The sequence below is a fragment of the Xenopus tropicalis genome, chromosome 6 (assembly GCF_000004195.4).
Source record: "Xenopus tropicalis strain Nigerian chromosome 6, UCB_Xtro_10.0, whole genome shotgun sequence".
Lineage (NCBI taxonomy): Eukaryota > Metazoa > Chordata > Amphibia > Anura > Pipidae > Xenopus > Xenopus tropicalis.
The window spans coordinates 41,872,220-41,891,040 of NC_030682.2; the positions used below are offsets into that span (position 1 = coordinate 41,872,220).

General features: G+C 36.3%; 1 protein-coding gene across 1 annotated transcript in view; it reads right to left on the minus strand.

The window, feature by feature from the left end:
- Positions 1-422: 422 nt before the first annotated feature.
- Positions 423-18,821, minus strand: part of skap2 (src kinase associated phosphoprotein 2) — a 148,710-nt gene continuing 130,311 nt past the window's right edge. Inside the window, 2 exon segments of the mRNA NM_001114212.1 lie at positions 423-1,310; positions 1,644-1,745. Coding sequence (NP_001107684.1) covers positions 1,653-1,745 — 93 coding nt within the window. The 3' untranslated portion in view covers positions 423-1,310; positions 1,644-1,652.

Here is an 18,821-nt window from a genome sequence, read left to right on the forward strand (position 1 = left end):
TCTGTATACTTAGCATCGCACAGGTCTAGGGATGGGGAGATTAAGAGAGGTTCGCCATTAAGTCTTGTCATTTTAAGCTGTAACCCAAGGTCAAACTGTGTGTTTATCAGCTGGTGTAGGACTCCCTCTCCTGGACAGCCACAGGAAGAACTATAAGCAGATGTTTAAAGGCAGCTCTATGTGTCTGTGTCCTTTTTCTTTTTTTTTCCTTATTCTTTGCACACTCAAAATAACTTCTTGGGGGGGTGGGGGATAGGATTTTCGGTTTAATCATTTGTATCAAATACCTGCCACCTGCTGGACACTCAGGTCATTGCATGCATTTGTATCTTTTTTTTTTTTTTTTGGTTAAACCTAACTTACACATATTGTTTAAAAGAATATTAAGGCATAGTCCCCAGATAAAAAAAGTGTGCAAATGAAAGCTTTATCAACATTTATTTTTAAAGCACTCCTTTTAAATAGCCACACACATTAACAATAAAGGCTTATGTAACTAGACATCTTTTTTTTTAATTTAAACAATCTTAAATAAAGTGACATAAAAGACATTAGAAATTCTAATTATAACTAGAAGTGACCTGAAGAAAAAGAAAACACACTGAACATTTGCATTTTAAACATATTACAGGTATGGGATCCGTTATCCTGAAACCCGCTATCCAGAAAGCTTAGAATTACAGGATGACCATCTCTCCCATAGAGTCCATTTTAATAAAATAATTCCTTTTTATCTGTAATAATAAAACAGTATCTTGGACTATTATATATATATAATATATACATATATATATATATACTATAAGTCCTATTGGAGGAAAAAAAATCCTATAGGGTATAAATTGGTGTATAGACTTAAGGTATGGAGATCCGAATTACAGAAAACCCCATGTCCCGAGCCTTCTGGATAACAGAACCCATACCTGTAATAAAATTGTTAAAGTTAAATGCTCTTATTTATTTTGGTTATTCTAGAATCTATACATGACTGCAGGAAATTCACATTTCATCTAATGTATATCTATGCAGTCAAGAGAACAAGAAAAAGAATGGCTTCGGTATTGGAATATATAATATCTCAGGCTGGTGCAATAGAAGTTTAATAGGCACAGAATAAATGTCAAAACACCTTAAGAACAAAGTCAATCATTTTTATATTCATATACCTATATTGTAAATATATTGCAACAGTACGGTACTTCATGCTGCTAATGGCAATTGAATATATTCAGAGCAATTTCACACAATTGTTGGAGAAATATTGCGAGTCTCGTCTCTTAATGTTCAGGTGCTTTGGGTTAAGATGGTTTCTGACAGGGAAGAAAAGCAAAATAATATTTAGACTATAAAACATTGAAACATTGAGTATTGAAAGTAGAAGCCAATGAAATTGTTTGACTAAAGGGGAAAAAGAGTGGCAAGATGGCGCAGAGGTATGTGCTGAGCTCAGTGGCTGTGGCGCGGGATGCTATTGCATGCAGACAACTAATGGAGCGGTATTAATTAAAGCTTAAAAGCTATTTTTTGCCACAGTCCTTAAGTTAATATAACTGCTGCAGAGGTTTTAGGAAGGAAATGCTTATAAAACAGAGAACAGGAGAACATATGAGCCATTATGGTAGATTGGATTAAAATGTACTTACCCAGGCCTCTCAAATATCATACATCTCCATTATGTACGCTTTAGGCACCAAGCCAATGGTTCCCTTCATTTCTCCTACCCACCAACCATATGTATTGTACTCCTAATTCAAAACAATAAGCAGTATTAACCTTTTGCCTGGCACGGATATAATGTCATTTAATGCAAAGCTACTTTTAAATGTTTCTTAAATGTTTCTTCCCTATGTTTGGTCTTCCAATAGCAACAGTACAAGCCATAGTAGGGCTTCCTACACTGATTCGCCTTGACATACATTCCATACATTCTTAACTGCACTGTAATAAACATATGGAATGAGAATGGAGAAAGAGAGGTTAACCCATCTGCCATCTCAATGGAGCAACCGTATTTAGCACCGGAGAGATAGATAGATAGATAGATAGACAGACAGACATATATAGATAGATGAACAAATAGACAAATGAGATAGATAGATAGATAGATAGATAGATAGATAGATCGATAGATAGATAGATAGACAGATATAGATAGATGAACAAATAGACAAATGCAAGAGGATAGATAGATGATAGATAGATAGATGATAGATAGATAGATGAAGATAGATAGATAGAGAGATAGATAGATTGTAGATAGATAGATAGATAGATAGATAGATAGATAGATAGATAGATAGATAGATAGAGATAGATAATACATAGATAGATAGATGAACAGAGTGAGGCTATATGGCTAGATAGTTGATGATAGACAATATGTGTATATAAAAAAAGGATTAATAGCAAAATACTTAGATAGATAAATAAATAGACAGATAGATAGATAGATAGATAGATAGATAGATAGATGATAGATAAAGGGCTAAATCTATTTTTGTGTGCATTACCAGAACAAAAATATCTTTCAGCCTTGATTTGGTTAATTATTCTGGGAAGAGATATTGCTTGGCTTAAAAACACTCACAAGGGATTTTTAATGGATGAGGCACATCTGCGGCATTTTTGTGACACCAGAATTTGTACATACACAAACACACTGAATAATAGTGATATAAATAGAAAACAGTAAATAGTGAATAAGCACACTGTAAATGCCTCACTCCCAACAAATTATTTTTAAGTACAGAGGAAATCAAGTGACTTGTGACCATTTCTTTCTATTAAGCGTAAGGGCAGGGCATTCTGTTCCCTTAGGCTCTGTTCCCTTAGGCTGTGGGAAGGAACAGGAATTTTAGCAATGTGGGAGATATTAATAATATATATAATTTTATTGTTAAACGCTAAAGCTTTTCTGTAGTGCAGTTCATAACACAAACTAACAGAAAGGGTTGAAAGGCTGAATATATTTCTCAATGTAAAGAAGCTAAAGCCTCATTAATAAGAATGTCATGCAAATTAGGAGTCTACAATCAGAAAGCACCATCAGTCTATTTAAGCATGACTGGATTATGATGACAGTGAAAACACAGACTGTGCCTATGCAAAAGGAAATGAAGCACATACAAATATATATATATTGGTTTTCACATTTTCTTTGCCGTTGAATGTGCTGTTGGAAGGAAACACTGATATTAGGAAAACATCTTTTTGCCCTGTTATACACCCCTCAGTGAGCTATTTCTGGAGTCTATCAGTTCACAGGGAAAGTGCTACCTTCCTGGTTACGTCCTGAAGGTCCAATTAATTCATAGAAAAGTTGGTATACAACATGCAGACAGTATGTATCTATCATGTAAGGCCAGAGACACCCATCAGCAGTTATTATTACTCTGGAACAGACTTACTGGCGCTGTCAGTTTATTCAAGGTGACAGTATTTTATTTAATGCTCAGTTCAAAGTTCCATTTATTCATGTTTCTTAGAACTCATTCAGAACCTTGACCACTAAATCACATAAAATAGCACTTTAGACTTCTAGTCCCTTTGTCCGGTGTACATATGAACACGCATATGAAAACACACATAAGCATGCACACGCATGCACAGATACATACAAGCAGGCACAGCACAAACATACATACACAAACATTCATCCAATGCTGCAAGACAAATGTATACAAATCTGTAGCTCCTAAATAAACTACAGGAAGGAAGGCAGTAATGGCCATGCATTTGCCCAGTATATAAATGGCCACCTATTATGTTAACTTGCTGATATTTTAATGTACACAACTTTTTCTCCATGTGTTTATGAAAGCAATAAGATGTATTATTAGCACAAAGACTTTATTTGTAGCACATACACTTTCTGTAAAATAAAAAGAGTACATTTACTCAAGCTGATACATTGAAGGACAAGGCATTGCAGAAGTGAAATGATGAACCACAGTCACACATTTTCATGTTAGACTTTCCTTATACAGGTATGGGATCTCTTATCCAGAAACTACAGATAGGCCATGTTTTTTAATGATTTCCTTTTTTCTCTGTAATTAAAAAACAGTAACTTGTACTTGATCCCAACTAAGATATAATGAATCCTTGTTGTGTTTATTTTATGTGCAAATCATATATAGCAGACTAAAGTAATGCTGATCCAGATTATGGAAAAACCCCTTATCCATTAACTCCTGCCGAGCATTCCACATAATAGATCACATACTATAAGGATAGATAGATATGAGCTTTATTCTGCCAATACATGAAATATGAAAAGTGTTTGCCAAAAATGTTATTTTCATAAATAAATGATGTCAGTATTGTGTTACAGTAAACGTTCCCCATGTGTATTTATATTACATGGGCCTGATTTATTAACATTTGCCATTGTGCTTTGCCACAATTTGAGGCTGGCTACAAAACGCCATTGTTTGCGTTTTTTTACAACAGTGTTTTTCCCAACAATTTAATTGTATGTATGTATGTATGTATGTATGTATGTATGTGTATCTTTATTTATAAAGCGCCAATTATATACGCAGCGCTGTACAGTAGAATACATTAATACAAACAGGGGGTTATTAAGATAATAGATAAATGCAAAGTATAACAATAAATACACATAAATACAAGGTAGTGTTGCAATAAGTTAAGAGTCAAAGACACAAGAGGATGGAGGTCCCTGCCCTGTAGAGCTTACAATCTATATAATTTAATTAATAAAAAAAGGAAAAAAACTTGAAATCTTGCCATCTAAAACCTAGGAATTTCATTTTTCCTAATATCACAATTACCGTATGTAGAAAAAAAATGATTGCAAAAATCTGTTTCTAAGTAAATCATAAGAAGTTAAGTGAAAGTTAGCATTCACTGCACTCAAAATAGCTATCAAGGGGCTTGTAAAAAATCTCCTGTTTTGGATTTTTCTAGTGAAGCACCTTTGTATGCTGGAAAGTCATATATATAAAGCTAGGGGCAGCACTACAAAACACCAGAATATTTGGGGTAGGTGGCTAGAGATGGCTACATAAAGTGCTTAAAGCATGTTACCCTCATACACAGGAGTGTTACCACGTTAGTAGTTGCTATGTAATTACTTATGTTGGGTACAGAATATTTTGGGCGATCACCCTTGGTTCCTTCCTATATACAGCAGGACTATGGTAATTGAATGTCTATGCTTTGGATGTAATTTGTTAGTAATATAGTTATTATAAATTGCATGAGAATGCTATTGTACTTGAATCTTCAATAAAAACTGCCTGAATTAAAAAACAATCTCCTTCTTTATTCTATTTTAGAAAAACCAGTGCAAATAACTATGCAAATTTGTTGACTATATTAAAAAACATATAAAAATAGCGTTTTGTGAGCAGACTATTTGACTCAATACCCAAAGACCATTATGATTTCTGCATGAAATGAAGCCTGTGCGTGTTTTAAGTTGCCCTATTTTTATTCATCTCTTAATGAGTGTACATTAAGTTCATTAAACGCTGTCTTACACAGCATACCCTAAAGCTGTGGATGTGTATCTCCCTTTATGGACACAGCAAGCAGCTCACCCTGTTTCGCAGTCTCCTATTTCCTGATAAATAACAATTACTTACCAGCACGTGGTTAAAGTTAAAATATGATAGAGCCATTTCAAAGAGATATGAAAACAGTCCATAAACAAGCTGGTCATAAATAATGTAATATAGTCCCTTTGTGTCTGATAGTGAATGTAGCCATAATGACGGCTTTATGCACTGTGGCCAATATATTAATTGTTAAACAGACAGTAAAGTAGCATATGGCAATGTCACTTAAAGTGTGCATAGAATACTTGTGTGTATAATTAAATAAACACACAGGCATACACAGCAAACATGAGCTTGCATGCTGCTTGCCTTAGCCACAGCATTTTCCCCAAATTTCCATGGAACAGAGCTGTAAGTAGCCACTAGGTGTTGCTCTTTGTGCCTTTTATCTGGTGTAACGTTCAACAAACTCACACTAATGCAAGGCAATAAGGGCGACGGAGAGCCATAGAAACCCTGTGATATTTTGTTAGCATGTTCTGTTCTACATGTTATGGGATTTTATAGTCCTGGCTGGTAAAAAATGATTAATAGGGAAAACAGCAAAAATTTAGGAGGGACGGTATTTTTTTCTTGAACTAACTCCAATGAAATAGCATTAGAGTATACCCTATTAAATGAAAATATAGAAATATGGCATAATAGCCTAGCGTATGCACGCACCATTACATGCCAGTATATTTATATTTACACTTAGTGGCAGTTGCAGTATTTCTTGCCAATGCTAATGCATTGTTCACAGCAGCAGAACCGCTCATCTAGCAATCTTTTACAGGCAGGGCTGTTCAATGGCATTCTCTGATGACTGATTCAACCATGGCAAGCACTATGGCAGATTCCATATATGAAGGAAGAATATTCTCTGAACAGTAAAATTGATTATGCAGCACAGAATTTTCTGGCAATTTAAAAAAAAAAAAAAAAGACTCTGAGAATTTTTGAGATATATTGATATATAAAATAACAGTCCTTCTGGTGTCTGCAGACTAATGCCTAAACATTTGCACGAGGCGGAGTGCTCAGTCAAATCAACTATATACAAAATATATTTTCAGACAGACGCATTTTTGTGCAATGTGCTTATAATAAAGGTATTACATTTTAATAAGGGTGTGCCATTCTGAAAATATATTTTGTGTATATATATATATATATCTTCCACTCCCACTCCGCTTATATAAAAAATTAGCTTTTATTGACAATTGCTTAAAAGATCCATATAAGATTATATATATATATATATATTTATATATATACTTATATATATAAAAGATATATAAAAAGCACAATGTACTGCACTCAACAGAACTTAACAAAAAGCTTCAGTTTTGAAATCATGTGTAGTCAGTGATTTGATCACTTTAATATATTGAAGCTTTTTGGTAAGTCCTGTTGAGTGCAGTACTTCTGCTATTTAACTCTTAGGAGTGCTCCTCCTGTTAACATACACATATATATACATATATATATTCATATATAGCTCCATATAACAAAGAACAGAAGCACTTATGAGAATTATAAATAAAAAATGTATTTATTGATAGCCAGCAATTCAGTCCTGCCAGGAGGATAAGGTTGCCACCTGTCTGATTGTCACCCAGACAGCCTTTCCTGATTTGGAAATCTGGACCGCAGCTCTTACCCAGACAGCCCATCATCTGAATTAAACAATGTGCCCATTAGCCAATCAATGATTGCCACACCTAGCCCCACCCCCCTGATGTCATAGACCCACCTTTGAAACGTCACTCTCTCCGCCCCTGATACCATTGGTCCCTACTTCATGTCATCGGCCTCGCCCTATGCCCCCACTTCCAAGCTGGAAAAGTTGGCAACCCACCAGCAGGACTTTTCCCAAGATTGTTTTGGATATCTTGACAAAGGTCCTCCTGGCAGTATCCAAACATTGACTGTCAAATAATTTTGATAATTTATTGAGTGTTCCTGTTTTTACAATATGGATATGTATTTTTCTGGAAGCACCTGGACCATTTATTCTTTGAAATGTGTCACACTACTTAGTTCCTATATACAGTATACACACTATATATATATATATACACACATTCACTAGTGCTCTAAAATAATGCAATGATGCAACACTAGCTATGAGGAATAGTGAATTGTTGCTGGCTGCTGGCTGCTGGCTGTAGTTTTATTTGTAACATGCACCATCAAACTGACCCCATAAAGAACACATGATACTAAGTATACATCTGGTGCAGATCATTTCTGTATATACTTCTACAAGGCTGATAAAATAATGAAGAGTCCTGGAAGCTACAGGAAACCTTTTTGAGTCAATTTACAAGAAATATTGCATCCCTTATGAGGATGTGTAATTATTTTCTCTTAATCATGAGCCATAAAGAAGCACACATTTATTCTTTTATCACTTGCAAGGGCCTGCAGTCCATGGCAACGCTAGGTAATTACTAACACAATGCCACGTTGCCCTGTCAGTAAATGCTATCAAGATGTTAAGTAGGTGCAATGTTCATTTTAGCAATGTTCAGCAAAGCACTGAGTAGCACTGAGGGCTAATGGCCCAGACAATACTCATAACAGTTTAAAGTCTCTAATCAAGCACATAGTGCGGAGAATTATTTTTGTCTACCTCTATATTGCAGAACCAAAACTTAATTTTCACCTTCCTAAATTATCAAGACCCCACCCGATGTTCCCTTGCACTAATACTTATATAGAGATGCTTAATGCATTGCTCGTATCAGCCTTCCTTTTTATATAACAGAAATTCAGAGTGTTTCAGCAATGCATTTGTGGGCATATTTAAAATCACTTATACCAAAGGTAGCCCACAACATCATCTTAATAATGTCTTGATATTCTAATGGGATTCTCACCCCCCCAGATGATGGCCTCTCTGTAGCAACCATTTTTTCTTTGCTAATTCAATTATAATAATATAGGGGGTGATGTAATAAAAGGCACTAAGTTTGCCCAGGTGCAATAACATATATCAAACAATCAGCAGGTAGCATTTACTTGTCACCTGTTTAAAGAAAACATCTATTTGGTTGCTATGGGTTACTGCTCCTGGGTAAACTTAGTGCCTTATATTACATATAGGGGATAGAGGTCTTGTTCTTTTTGAATGAGTGACTTAAGATGCCCAGCACAGCTTTAAATGACCATGAATATGAATAGTGAATAGAAACATGACCAGCTGAATAGCTAACAGTTAGTGAATTTCAGGCTATACTATTAGATGCACTGAATGTGCACTAAATGTGAAGAGAAACTGTCCCTATACGGTTGGTGTTTAACCTGTCTGAGAGGTGGAATAGCAAAGAAGCACATGGGAAAAAATGTTGGAAAGCAAAACACTGCAAACATTTAGGTCATTGGTAATAATTTAGTTGTTATATGAACACACTGATGTTCTGATACGTTTGCCTGTAATAAGACAAATTGGCAGTAGATGTATTTTATTAATTCCTTTCAAAGTAAAAGGATTAAATAGTTATACAACAGATCAGTGTAATATTGTCCAATAGTCCACTTTTTTGGGGCTGGATGATTATAAAACAATGATAATAAAGGGTCATAGTTCTGTGGAGCTCTTGGGCACAATATCTTGGAAGGCCACAAATGGGCTGCGGGGCAACAACTGGACAGCCCTGCAATATATTTTGTTGACAATCAAGTTCCTGTGTTGTCATATAAAAAAAATTCAATCAGCTTTCTTGGCATCTATGCCATCTAACAGATTTGATTTGAAGATTTTCATTTTGTATTTTTTTTTTCTTGAAAAATTGCAGTAAATTGTAATGTGTGGAGACATGCAGTTTGTGCATTACTAAATAGGCAGTTTCAGTGTTGTTAGGGTTACTTTACCCTTTCCTTACCATAGCACAGAACAATGAAAAACTGGAACTGGAATAGAAGTTGGCACTATTATATTTTTATGCCCGCGCTATAAATCCTACAGCAGATTAAAGTTTAAGGGTTCAACAAATTAATAATATAAAATGTCATTTACTTTATAATTTTGGATGCACATGGTTTCCATGTGTAATTATGTTTTTCATCAACTTCTATAGAGAACTAGGGGGGGCAGTGGGACAGCTTTACAGTTGGGTTTAGTGTCCCTTTAAGGGGCAGATTTATCAAAATGTAAGTTTAGCTTAATACTTAAAACTCACCCACATTCTTTTCATTCATATGGGATCTTTAGAAATGTTACCAAGTGTTACCACCAATTGATAAATACGCTTCTAAAAAACCCCATAGGAATGAATAGATTGTGGGTGAGTTTTTATGTATTATGCTCTAAACTCACATTTTGATAAATCTGCCCCTAATTGTGCAAGTTTGTGCCCATTTTTTGCACCCAACCTGCACTGTACATAAACCCTTTAATGTAATTTGTTGCAAAATGGAGAGTGACCAGTATCAAACCTTCTGGCTTGGTTTAACTAATAAATATAAAACTTTCATTTGGAGAGTCCTAGAGAGGATACATGTAGGTATTATTATTATGCAACTACATATTAAAAATAAAATCATATTGTAAGCAATACAAATAATGTTGATGTTAATGTTTCCTATCACAAAGAAAACCGAGACAACATGATAAGGGCAGGTGTGCTAGAATGTAAAATATGCACTCATTGTCCTCTGAGTTGAGGCTGATGATTTATATTGCTCAAGCACATAGCCTAGAGCTCACTAACACACACTTGGAAGATCTTAGAAGGCAGAGCACTTTAAATCTTTAAGAATGCCTGCCTATAAATTGTAAGCAGACATGCAAACCTAATTTTATTACATGTAAAATAACATCTGGTCTAGGAAGTAACCTGGTTTTGCTGGTATGGCTCCCATTCCATATATATCCCCTACTGTAATGGACAGGAGCAAGCTAAACATGTACGTGCATTAACCAGCCCTTTCTTTCAGGTCAACACATGAAAATACAGTTTTAAAAAGTTGCATTTGACCTTGATTTTTTATCCTGACCACCAATGTGGTGACAGATATTGCTGCTGGCACTTCAGTATCTACTTTATCTGCATGACAGCTTAAAGCTACACAGACACAGAACTAATCTCACTGGAACTCCATGCACCGGTCCCTTCCCACTATACAGACACAAGTGCTTCTGACCGCTTGAGGAGCGTGTCCTCAAAAGTCAGTCTCAGTTTTTCAGTGTAGATGTGCACCACATTCTGACATTAGAGGACATAATTAGGGTCCTCCTTGGACACCAGTTATGCAGACTCTAAAATCATCCAAATTATAATAAAGCACCACCCCTTTTTCCTTCAGTGATTGTCCTACCTAAATAGGGACAACTAGCAGGAATGCACCCATCATATCAGGGGGTGCAGCTACATCATAGTCTAACCACATTGCAATCCCTATACCCTGCAGCTATAAAAATGACATTTTATTTTAATACTGGCAAGACTGGAAGTAGCTAGGTGTTCTAGGGACCTCTACAATCCGGACTTTGTTGCCCTGAGGAAGGGGCCATTAAAGCTTGAGGAGCTCCAGGCAAATAAGAATAAATCAGACATTACTAGACGCAAAGAGGCAGTTAAGCCAGGAAGACGCCTATTCTGCAGAGGCTCAGTAATATTTTAAAATAAGTTTTTTTTATGTAAATTAATGAGAAGTCTACAAGCTGCTCTCTGAAACACTTACAGATATACAGTATATGTTACTTTTTAGAGCTTAATGTAAATGATATGGCACTGTTCGGAGGAATTATAACACTACTGAATGTGTATATCTACATTCTAAACTAGGAAAAAGAATGCATGTCAAGAGACATCTGCTTTGGCTCAAGGATTACATTGCTTTTTTCTTTGATATGTTACATTGAATGGCAATTATAAGCCCAATGCTGATAAAGGTAGTTATACACTCTCTGTTTTGCTTTGCAGTCCATGCCAAGGACAAAAACGATCATATTGTTTGAAAAATTCAAATACTGTACAATAAACACAATAAAATGATTAATTCTGAAATGTAGCCTTAACGTTGAGGCATGGGTTTTTGATCTTTGAGTGTCACCTTATATAATTGACTTTTTAATTATTATTGCTATCTATATTGATATTAAAGAATGCTAAACTGTGAATTTCCGGTTGGGAAGCTCCTATTCTAGAGTTTTTCCCTGTACAGCAACACATGTTTTAACTCAGTTGCGTATTGTGTCCATTTGGATTGAACTGCTCTCCCAGATGACATAAAAATGTTGCGCCATTTCCGCCATTTCACAAATTTTTCAGAAGTTTTGTTAATTTTTTGCCAAAGTGAAAAGGGACAGATTCGCTCATCCCTAGTGGAGGCAGTGGGCAACCTAGATAAGCCTGTATTTGACTCTTCTGCACTAAGAATTCATTCTTTGCATGAGAAAAACGCATGGCTTATCACCTAAAAGCTCTATGAAAGTTTTTCGAGGAAATCTGCAAATGAATTAGGAGAAAAGTTTGTCTCCTCAAATTAAACCTGGCTCTTCATATCCCTCTTGTGAACACACGTACACCCAAATTGGCTTTCTTAGGCCTGACATAAAGATATTCGTGAGCAATAGCACATAACAACACATTATATAATGCATAATTACATCTGAAGCACCCACCCCAAATTCTAGTGCAAATAGGCATTTCCTTGAAATACAAGCTAAAGAGCAAGGAAAGGGTAATACACTTGGGTTGCCAATATGTTAGACACACCCCAGGGCTCCTGTCCAGGGATCTTTCTAAGTAAGTGCAGCATTGCCATTTTACTAGTATTTCCCAAGGTTGCCTCACAGCTTCTTCATGCTTGTAAAATAAATCGCATTATAATTTACAGTTCTGGTATTTTTGCTTTTGAATGCTTCTCTTAGTTAATAACAATCTCGTGGATGGATGAACAAGTTAGTTTTGTTACTTTAATATGTAAAAAGCAGAAGTGTGAATGCTACTCTGGTAGCCCAGTATCCAGGCTGAAAAGATTTATGTGCCTCTAGCCATTTAGCAGTCAGCTTCATTCTTCTATTTACAGCATTTCCTCATAGACAAGCAGATATTTCTCATGTGACAAATCATAAAACAAAGATTAGGATCAGAAGAATGGCTTAAAATATTTATCTTGGTGTAAAAACCATGTGATATTCATAAGAGAACATACACACAGACGCTCCACTGTTATAGATGAAACAAACAGACAAATGTTAAGCAGATGTCCTTACGAGCAGGCCCATGTTCTAAAATTGGCAAAATAAACCTTGTTAAAGTTAGTTTCGTATACTAATTATGTTTTAGGCATAAACAAAACTCAGACAAAGCCACTCCTAATGCCAACACCAGTGGTTTCCTAACACCGAATAAATGGAGATGTGCAAATTGGGTTGGGTACAAGAATTTGCTTTTATCCTTGCACCATGACCTGTTACAGATATTATTAATGGCGGCATTTTACAATTTAAAAAAGAAAATAGGGCAGAGATGAAAATAAATCTTAATATAAAACAGCATATTTTATGGGAATTGGGACACGTTGCCTTATTTATAAAACAAAAAAGGTCTAAGGCACACAGCCAATCCACACACACCAGCACACCCTGGCCTTTCCACTCTGTTCCGCCTGGTGCACAGTATTTAGAGAGACTTCGGCACTCTCCACCACATTCCAAACAGCACAAAATATCGGCACAACAGGACTTGTTTAAGCGGGATTATCCCGCTAAAGGCACACAGGGCATGCACCCAAAACTGCCCAAGCTGCATTGACTTTAATGGAAACTAACTGCACTGATATAGACTGCTTATAGACACACACTAGACCAATATCAGGATGAAAACTGCCTGTATGACCTGTGTCAAGATGTATCAATCAAAGTAAATGGGATGCAGCACAAGCTGTTCCAGGTGCTTCTCTGCCAGCTGAAATAAACTGGCAGACAAAATGACCCATGTGTAAGAAAGAATGTTTTGGACTGAAATGTCACCATATAAATCCATACACATTTACATGTAGGACTAAGCCTAATAGCACGATACACCGTCTGTCTGTGTATTTTCCAAAAGATATTTCATGCAAAGCACCCTTCCTGACGCACAGTCACTGAGTTGTGAGGTCACCCCTACCCATTTAGTATGCATCAGCTAAGGCACTTTTTAATATATAAAAATTATCAGTGGTGACAGGCAGAAAGGGATGTTTTTACTACCACTATCTTCCCCAGATGCCAGAGGGGGTCAAAATGCCTAATGACATGCAGTGCGTCTTAGACCAGACATGCAGTGGCTCATTTAGGCCAACAAACTGACTCCTGAAGCTCCCAATGTCATCTTCAAAACAGAGAATAATCTGGAATGCTTGGCCATTCACATGGAGTTTTCTACTTCTAAGAATGTACTAAAGCCCCGCAGAGTGTCAGATACCCACAATTTCCTACAAAAATAAGGGTAGTTGGTAGGCTGAGGGTCACAGGTCTCAAAGTAGGTTTAACTTGTTACCTTGCCCATTACTATACACATAGGGTGAAAAAGGACTTTTTGACTGAATGTCCTTCTTTTTGTTAACTTCTTACCTCCCTTTGACACTCTTCCAATGCCATTTCAAGTCTATGGGGATGTGCCCAAAAATCATTCAGAATACTAAGATAATTTGTGATTCATTATCACAAGTTTTCCTACAATGGTGTTGTGTGTAAAGTGATTTGCAGCCCAAAACTTTTGCATGAAGCATTGGGTAATTCAAATTCCATCTGATCCACAGATTTTACATAATCCAATTCTTCATCTCTTATTAGGACATGTATTGCTCCTTTCAGATAATCACACACACTTCTATCATTCTCATTCTACAAAAATCCCAACTTGGCCCTTCACAGTTTACTAGCTTCTACATTACACTATCTCCAATTCCAATTATTATTATTATTGTCTTCATTTGTCTAAGCAAGTATTTTTAACATCATTATACAAAAATGAAAAATACACTGATATACTAATCCATTACACAGGAACAAGAGGTTCTTGGGTGTGGGTGCATGCATGTGTTTCCAGGGTGATTAGTTTAAGGGATCTGGGAGCATCAGTTAAATGTGACCAGTTGGTACATAAGTGTCTCTTTAATCAAATGATGAATTCCTAAATTTCTGAAGTTTTGGGATATCTCGAATACACATGACTAAACATTTTGCAGCTGGATTTACACATGTTCAGTTTCATAAAAGTAAATCAATGAATCAGTGCAAATCAGCATGCAATCAGTATTTCTTACTTATAGGCTCAACTTGTACTTTACACGTATCAATCAGTGTATTATTGTACCAACAAATGGCAACACACATTCAGTGCCATTACATAGCATTTTTCTTTCATGCATGCCTACTAGGCCCAGACAGGCAATCTGTATAAATCTGTATATTCTGGCAAATGCCAGAGGGGCTACTATCAAATGCCATAGTCCCTAGCTAGTGGGCATTTGGACCTTAATAAATGTCAGGGTCTATGTTTAATCTCAGTCCAGACACAATGCCTATAATAATAAGTCTAATTTGTCTTGTCTTTAATGTATTGCTCTGAATAAATCGTGACTCCAGCTTAATACACCCACAAAGTATTATTTTTCTACATATTCTAGTTTATACTAATGAGTCTATGGGGCTGATTTACTAAGACACGATTTCGAATCCGAATTGGAAAAATTCCGATTGGAAACGAACATTTTGCGACTTTTTCGTATTTTTTGCGATTTTTTCGGCGTCTTTACGATTTTTGCGTAAAAACGCGAGTTTTTCGGCGTCATTACGAAAGTTGCGCAAAGTCGCGATTTTTTCGTAGCGTTAAAACTTGCGCGAAACGTTGCGCCTTTTAAGTTTTAACGCTACGAAAAAGGCGCGACTTTGCGCGCAAGTGTTAACGCTACGAAAAAATCGCGACTTTGCGCAACTTTCGTAATGACGCCGAAAAACTCGCGTTTTTACGCAAAAATCGTAAAGACGCCGAAAAACTCGCGTTTTTACGCAAAGATAGTAAAGACGCCGAAAAAAACGCAAAATTACCGATCATTACGAAAAAAACGCAATCGGACGCATTCAGCCCGTTCGTGGGTTAGTAAATGTGCCTCTTAAGCTGGCCATACACGTGGCGATCTCACGATGTTTCGTACGACCGTCGGTCGCACGAAACATCGTCAGATCCGCCACACACCATTCAGGGCTGAATCGGCAGGTAAGGAGGTAGAAACAATAGGATTTCTACCTCCTTCTGCCGATTCAGCTCTGAAGGGAGAATTTTGGTCAGGCGCCTTCTATGGCGCCCGATCAAAATTTTCTAACTTGGCCGATCGGCGAGCCGACCGATTTCAGCAGCTTCCTGCGATATCGGTCGGCTCGCTGACATGCCATACACGCACCGATTATCGTACGAAACGAGGTTTCGTACGATAATATCGGTGCGTGTATGGCCACCTTTAGTCTTGTTTATCTCAGATAAGGCTTGAAGAGCACTAGACCATTAATAACAAGTAGATGGTACTATTCTGTTGAAGGCCTTTATAGATCTGGCAGCTGAGGCCAATATACTATATAGCTTCCATTCATGTATAAAAGGAAGAAAAAAGAACCAAACCGAGTATAAAAGAAATGCAGATACACAATTATTCTAATCATCAGCAACAGTTTGTTCCTCATGTACTTAGATTGTAAACTCTACAGGGCAGGGACCTCCTTCCTACTGTGTCTCATACCACATGGCACTTACTCCCTGTGTATTTAAATTTATTTATTGTATTTATTATAACACTTGTCCTCCCTGTGTGTAATCTTGTATACTGTACGATTGGACAACGCTGTGTACCCTTGTGGGGCTTTATAAATAAAGTTATACATACATACATGTGCCAGGATTTGTTGCTTGTGGGTCAGGGCGCACGGGCAACTGTCAAAACAATAGAACGTTCTAGTTGCTTCTGGGAGGGATAGACAGCCAAGAGAAGATAGACTCAGTAGGGATGTGTCAGTTTTTACTGCCTTTTGCTTGGGGAATGTGTTTATACTGGGGTTGTAAAGTCTCAGACATCTACTGGGCTCTTCCCAGTGCCATAACATTGCTGTTTCTTACTCACTGCTCTGCACTTCAAATAATCAGCATGACCTTAGATATTTGAGATGAGCCTTGGAGTTGCTATTCTCACTCCCACTGCTCCTATAATTTAAAGGAATATTTGGCTCCTCTTGTAGATTTTTCTTATCCCTGACTGCATACTAATGTATAAAACAAAGCCAGTATACATACAAAGACCTAGAAGCTTATGGGGACTCAAAAGTATATTAATGATGAGCAGATTCAATATACACGTGCAAAACAGATGTTTTGGGGGAAGTCTGGGGGGGGGGCAATAAATTCTAGTTACACCACTCCAGTAAACTATGTTGGGGCAGAGACTGATGTGTAAGATGTATAGTCACTGAAGTCAATGTATTGGAGCCAATGGGTATTTTTCTTCCCCATTTTTTGGATGCATATGGCTATGTAGTAAAAGGGCCAAAAGTTTCATATTTATACAAAGCAAATGTTCTTTTTTATTTTATTTAGTAAAAATAAATAAAAGCTAACTTCTGATTGGTTGCTATAAGTTACTGAGTGGGGCACACTTTGCCTTTACTGTGAGCCCTATAAATATTTTCATTTCTGTTCTATTTTGCCTTCCATGTTACAAATAGCACACCATTAATAGAGTAGCTTTATATAACCTCCTGTTTAGTATATAATATAAATATAAGGAAAATCATATACAGTAATATTTCTGCACTGACACTGTTAATAATTGCTTTCAGAGCAGTTTATACAATTAAATGTTATTATGCTTAGTTTTCCAAAACACCCGCTTCTTCAAAGTGCAAAGACAAAAACTGCTGGGATGAATGGTTTCCAGACTGCTTTGTGGAATCTATACAGTAATTACTGAAATAAACATATTGAGCAATATTCATTTAAATAGCTATTCCCCAACTCTGACTTACTTAGCATGTTGTGCTGTGACTGCCAGGGGAGCTGTTAACATCTCTTGCTAATTCCTTTATAGACTATTTCAAGTAGTTTCCTTGAACATTTTGCATTTTCTTTACATCTGGAACACAAAATTCTTGCATGTCACCCCCTTCATAAGTGTCACACCCCTGATCTGTGTATGAAGCTTGCTGCATTGCACCCAACAATATGGCACTGTTTTATTAGATAGTGGTGAAAAATATATCTTATATTTAAGGTATCTGAGATAATATGAGAGGGTAATAAAAGATTTAAAGGGGAAGCCCATTGTTTCAAAATGTATAATCTTCAAATACAAGCATTAGATCTGTTATCTGTAAATCCATTATTATTATCATCATTTTCATAAAGTGTATTATGCAAGCAAAGTAGCTGATGGTCTAAATTGTTAACATTTTATGCATTTGTTGATAATATATATTGTATTCATTGTAATATATATTGTAACAGTTGCCTTGTAAAAGCCTTTAGCAAATCTTGGGGAGAATGGCCAATGAGGTAAACTAAAATGCTCAAAATATGAAATTATTTTGCAATATAATATGTATTGTTAATACTCTTTATAGTACAGGTATGGGGCCTGTTATCCAGAATGCTCAGGACCTGGGGTTTTCCGTTTAAGAGATCTTTCCGTAATTTGGATCTCCATAACTTAAGTCTGCTAAAAATCATTCAAATATTGAATAAACCCAATAGGCTTGTTTTGCCCTTGATAAGGATTAATTCTATCTTAGTTAGGATCAAGTACAAGGTACTGTTTTATTATTACAGAGAAAAAGGAAATCATTTTTAAAAATTAGAATTATTTGCTTATAATGGAAATGGGAGATGACCTTTCCGTAATTCGGACCTTTGTGGATAACAGGTTTCCGGATAAGGGATCCCATACCTGTACTACTTTGTTGTAATATAAAATCCAGTGTTTCATTTGTAACTTGCTTTTACAGTACTTTTAAACATGGAGCATGATGGGTAGTTTGGCCCTCTCTGTGAGTGAAAGAGTTAAAAAGTCTGACATAATTACTAACTGCCATGTTCAAGTACAAACACGCATTCTTTAGTATTCCTGAAGAAAGCCAATCATTCACAGGCTAAAAGACAACTCTGGAAAAAGAACCAGCTTTTTAAAGACTAATATTACAAATAGGCTGCTTCGGATTTGTAAAATAAATAGCATATGAATCGCAGGCTTTTCCTTTAATAAAACCTTCACCAA